Source organism: Mesitornis unicolor, unplaced genomic scaffold, assembly GCF_000695765.1.
Source record: "Mesitornis unicolor isolate BGI_N332 unplaced genomic scaffold, ASM69576v1 scaffold7144, whole genome shotgun sequence".
NCBI lineage: Eukaryota > Metazoa > Chordata > Aves > Mesitornithiformes > Mesitornithidae > Mesitornis > Mesitornis unicolor.
In genome coordinates this window covers 31,212-35,350 of record NW_010180831.1, presented here as the reverse complement: position 1 = coordinate 35,350, position 4,139 = coordinate 31,212, and the positions used below count along the sequence as shown (strand labels likewise).

General features: G+C 38.0%; 1 protein-coding gene across 1 annotated transcript in view; it reads left to right on the top strand.

Moving 5' to 3' along the window:
- Positions 1–2,320: 2,320 nt before the first annotated feature.
- Positions 2,321–4,139, top strand: part of LOC104539631 (Y+L amino acid transporter 2-like) — a gene marked incomplete at its 3' end in the record, with an annotated part of 12,606 nt that continues 10,787 nt past the window's right edge. The window contains exon 1 of the mRNA XM_010183215.1: positions 2,321–2,822. Within this exon, the coding sequence (XP_010181517.1) occupies positions 2,321–2,822 (502 nt within the window). The remainder of the gene's footprint in view (positions 2,823–4,139) is intronic.

Sequence of the window (4,139 nt, the reverse complement as noted above, 5' to 3'; positions counted from 1 at the left end):
GATCTGAAATAATCTTTTGTTAGCACAAGAGAGAAGAAAAAATATGCAAAACATTGTGTTACTTAAGAAAATAATTTAATCTTTACCTTTGTGCTCTCATGAAAGCTACAGTGTAAAAGTTCTACTAGACCCAAGTAGGATTGACAGTTTAAATGCTCAAATTCCCTTTATCTACCCTTTTATCCACATTAGACATCAACGTTCAGGTTTGATACCATGTACACAAGTTACCTGTACTAGTGAAAACCTACCACTTGCATTATGCATCTTACTTTATGGGAAAATAACTTTATCTCATTTATCAGTGAGACTTAATTTCAGAAAAACTGATAGCCATTGGTTTTGATCACTGCTTGCATAGCTCCACATTCACATCACCTCAGGAACAGCTGCATTTTAAATTCTCACTCCTATTGAGCTTTACCTACTTAAACATTTGTGCATTTTGGCTTAGAACCAGGGCTCTCAATGACCACTATTTACAAATTTTTAAAAGGCACAAACAACACAAGGTGATTTTAAACTACCTCTGCTACCAAAGTAGTATTCATACAGAGTTCTGCCCAAATTTCTAGCATGCTGCTGTTCTGATGGGCTCTCCAGACAGCTGCAATCATGGGAGGGGGCTTCTGCCAAAGTTTTGTGCAGTCATGGAGAGCAGAAATGCAGCCAGGAGGTTCTGGATATATTAGCTCATAATTCGGCAGGTGGGGTGTGTGAATTTTGTTCTCCCTTCTTTCACACAATTACAAAAATTGTGTTAATAGTAGGAAATAGGGAGTGCTTATTAGGAATTTTAAGGAAGATACGTGACTGGAGTATTGGTTGCTTGAAATTCCTCTCTCAAGCCAAGGTGACGTTTTTTCTGTTCTTAGAGGGACAAAGTGAGAAGTAAGAGCTGTCACCAGTGTGTGAAGAGAAGGTCAGCAAACAATGGGGGATTCAGCAGTTGCACTTGAACACCTAGAGCAAGAATTAATATTTAACTTCAGTGTTCCCACAGTCCTCCTGCAGTTAGAAGAAGTGCCATTGGGATAAGAAAAGCATTTAATCTTTAAAGAGAGTTTGACGTCTTTTAATCTTTAATCCTCATCAGGCCTCATTAGTTATTGGATAAACTAGGAAACCGAGTTGCACCACAAAAGCTGGAAAAGAGCACATATAATTATAAATTTTTCAGGGCTGCTAAAACAGACATGCTTTACAAAGGAAAAAACAACTTATATTTGTGATCAAATGTTTTTGTCCAGTGTTGTGTAGAAGAGCTTTACTCAGAGAACTTAGCTCTAGCTAAAACTAAGTGTCTATTGGAAGTGTTTTGGGGGCGGGGGAGAAGGAGAAATTAATTTTTCTTGAGGCATACACCATTGTTCTAGGTAGGCATCACTACGAGTCAGCAGGGCCTGAGAACTGAGGCAGTCACTGCAGTCCTAGCTCTTACATTTTCCTTCCCCATCCCTGAGGACACAGAGGGCTGTGATGTGTGCACAAGGCTGATGTATCGACGCAGCCACATCTTTTTACATTTTTTTTTTCCCAGCTCCCAGCATACTTAGAACCTGCCCTGTGAGCACTGGAGTGGGAAGCTTTTGCAGACATGTTTTGTTGGACTCCCTTACACAAAAGCGTTCCAGGAACAGGGTGTTCAAAACTCAGTCCCTTCACATGCTGGTGGCTTCTACCCAGAAGTCAAGTGAGGTTAATAACTAAATAAGCTGTATTATTCACTGCAGCAGCAATCTCATCTCTAGCAACAGCTAAAGCTATTTTCTTTATCTTCACATTAACATTAACCTCCTGAGGCTGGAGGTTTTTAGCATCCTTTTCTCTCTTTTCTCTTGTGTTCCTCAGCAGATAATTTTCAGATGGATGTGATTTGATGAAACAAATTATAATGAAACATAGTTCTTCCTGGGATGAGAGCAAACTTTAGGGATAGATATACCTAACTGGGGAACTCTCTAACTGTATTAGAACATGTTTCCAGGGATATGGTGTCTCTTTCTTCCCTAAGATAACTTCAATAACATAACATAGAGTTGCAATTCAAGATAAATAATAAAAGTGAACTCTGAGTTCATTAAAGCTTCAGCATCTATAACCAAAGACAGTGGCCTCACATTTGTCCATTAAGAAGGTACAGAACAGTGAAAGTTAAGAAATCTAGTTGTATGTGGTTCCTAGACTGCAAAATAAAAGCAGGCAAAATGGTTGCTTTTTGCACCATTTATGCCTTGTACACTAATTATCTGTATCTCTGATGCCATGTGTCTTACAAAAGATGTTTTCTCCTCTCGTTTGCAGGTGATGATAGTTGGGGATGCCAGTCCCCTGGAGAATGTGCTGCAATAAAAAATCCCAAACTAAGAATGGAAAAGCTGAAACGGACAGTATGGCAGACATGAGTGAAAAAATGCAGATGAAAAAAGAAATCACCTTACTCAATGGAGTTTCTTTAATTGTAGGGAACATGATTGGCTCTGGGATATTTGTATCACCCAGAGGTGTATTAATGTACAGTGCTTCCTATGGGCTCTCTCTGATCATCTGGGCACTCGGTGGGATGTTTTCGCTGTTTGGAGCTTTGTGTTACGCTGAATTGGGAACATCCATTGTTAAATCTGGAGCCAGTTATGCCTATATCCTGGAAGCATTCGGTGCCTTTGTGGCCTTCATCAGACTGTGGTCTTCCTTGCTAATTATCGAACCAACAACTCAGGCAGTGATAGCAATCACTTTTGCTAACTATATTGTTCAACCAATTTTTCCTCATTGTGAGCCACCGTATGATGCAGTCAGGTTGATTGCAGCTGCTTGTATTTGTAAGTAAAGTTATGATTCCTAGAAGAACTATAATTGTCAGTGCCTAGGGAGATTTTTTTTCTGAATTTCTATTCCTCCACCTTCTGTGAGAATAATTATTGCCTCCCTAAAACACTTTCTTAGGAACTAATAATCTTTTACTGAGATTGATTTTATTTGGGGCTGAGATTATTAGAGGGGAGAGAAGAATTACAATTTGGCTGGAGGAAACTATGACTGCTGTTTAAAGATACATATATCTGTATGGATCATCAACCTAATTCAGAGCCCCCATTTAGTCCATGTCCTTTCTCTCCCCTACTCCTTGTAAATCACAAAAAATACCAAAAAATAATCTTAAAATTCATATAGAATTAAAAATACTCTGCCTAACATGAGTTTTGTCTCTAGAAAAAAAGTGAGTGTAATCAGACACTCCACAGAGTTGACTTCTTCGTGACTTAGGTGAACACAGGGAGAAGCATTAGAACACTATTCTCCAGTAGATGGACAGTACTGAAATTCTTTTCCTTATAGACATGGATTTGTCAAGGTGGGGTGTGAGTTCCTTTGAGGCTGTACTATAGCATATTTTTAAATTGGCTTAAACTGTACAACTCTACAAAAACTTGAATAAGTAATTTTAATTTAAGATAATGTAATGTATCCTGACAGTTCTGAAAAGGTGTTTTCTCTGTAGCTCTGACTCTTGTCACTGTGGTGCAGAGAAAGTTAACTTCTGAAAAAGGCTCCATGGTAGAACTTGAGACCATCATGATCACTCGGCAGCTGAAAAGGCAGCTAATCCTATTCCAAAAGGATTTATCAGCTGAAATTCTATGAAGGACTCAGGAACATGGATTTAACTGGCACTCCGCCAATATAGTGGAGAGAACTTATTTAAACCTGTTTATATTTAGTAGAATTTACTGTGAACTCCATGGCAAGATCCCATTGCCTTAACTTTAATTACACTCTACAGCACATGATACATGTTCTGTCATATACATATGAAGTAAACATATCCTTTGGAGTGTTTCAAACAGCACTTTATAGCATCACAAATGACTCCTAAATGTTCAGTACTAAAAACTTCAATCAACACTTTTATTCTATAATTTTTAAGACATAAACCTATAATTCTAGCAGGGACTGATATCTACTACTGTACTTTCAAGAAAGAGGTATATTGTTAAGTACTGCTAAGGAGATTTTTCAAATTACAGAGCATAAAATCTTATTTCAATATATATGCCACATCTACCAGAGCAAGTTTTACAGCAATAATTTCTTTAGAAGCATATTTAAAACTATATTAAAACCTGAGGCTAAGCAGG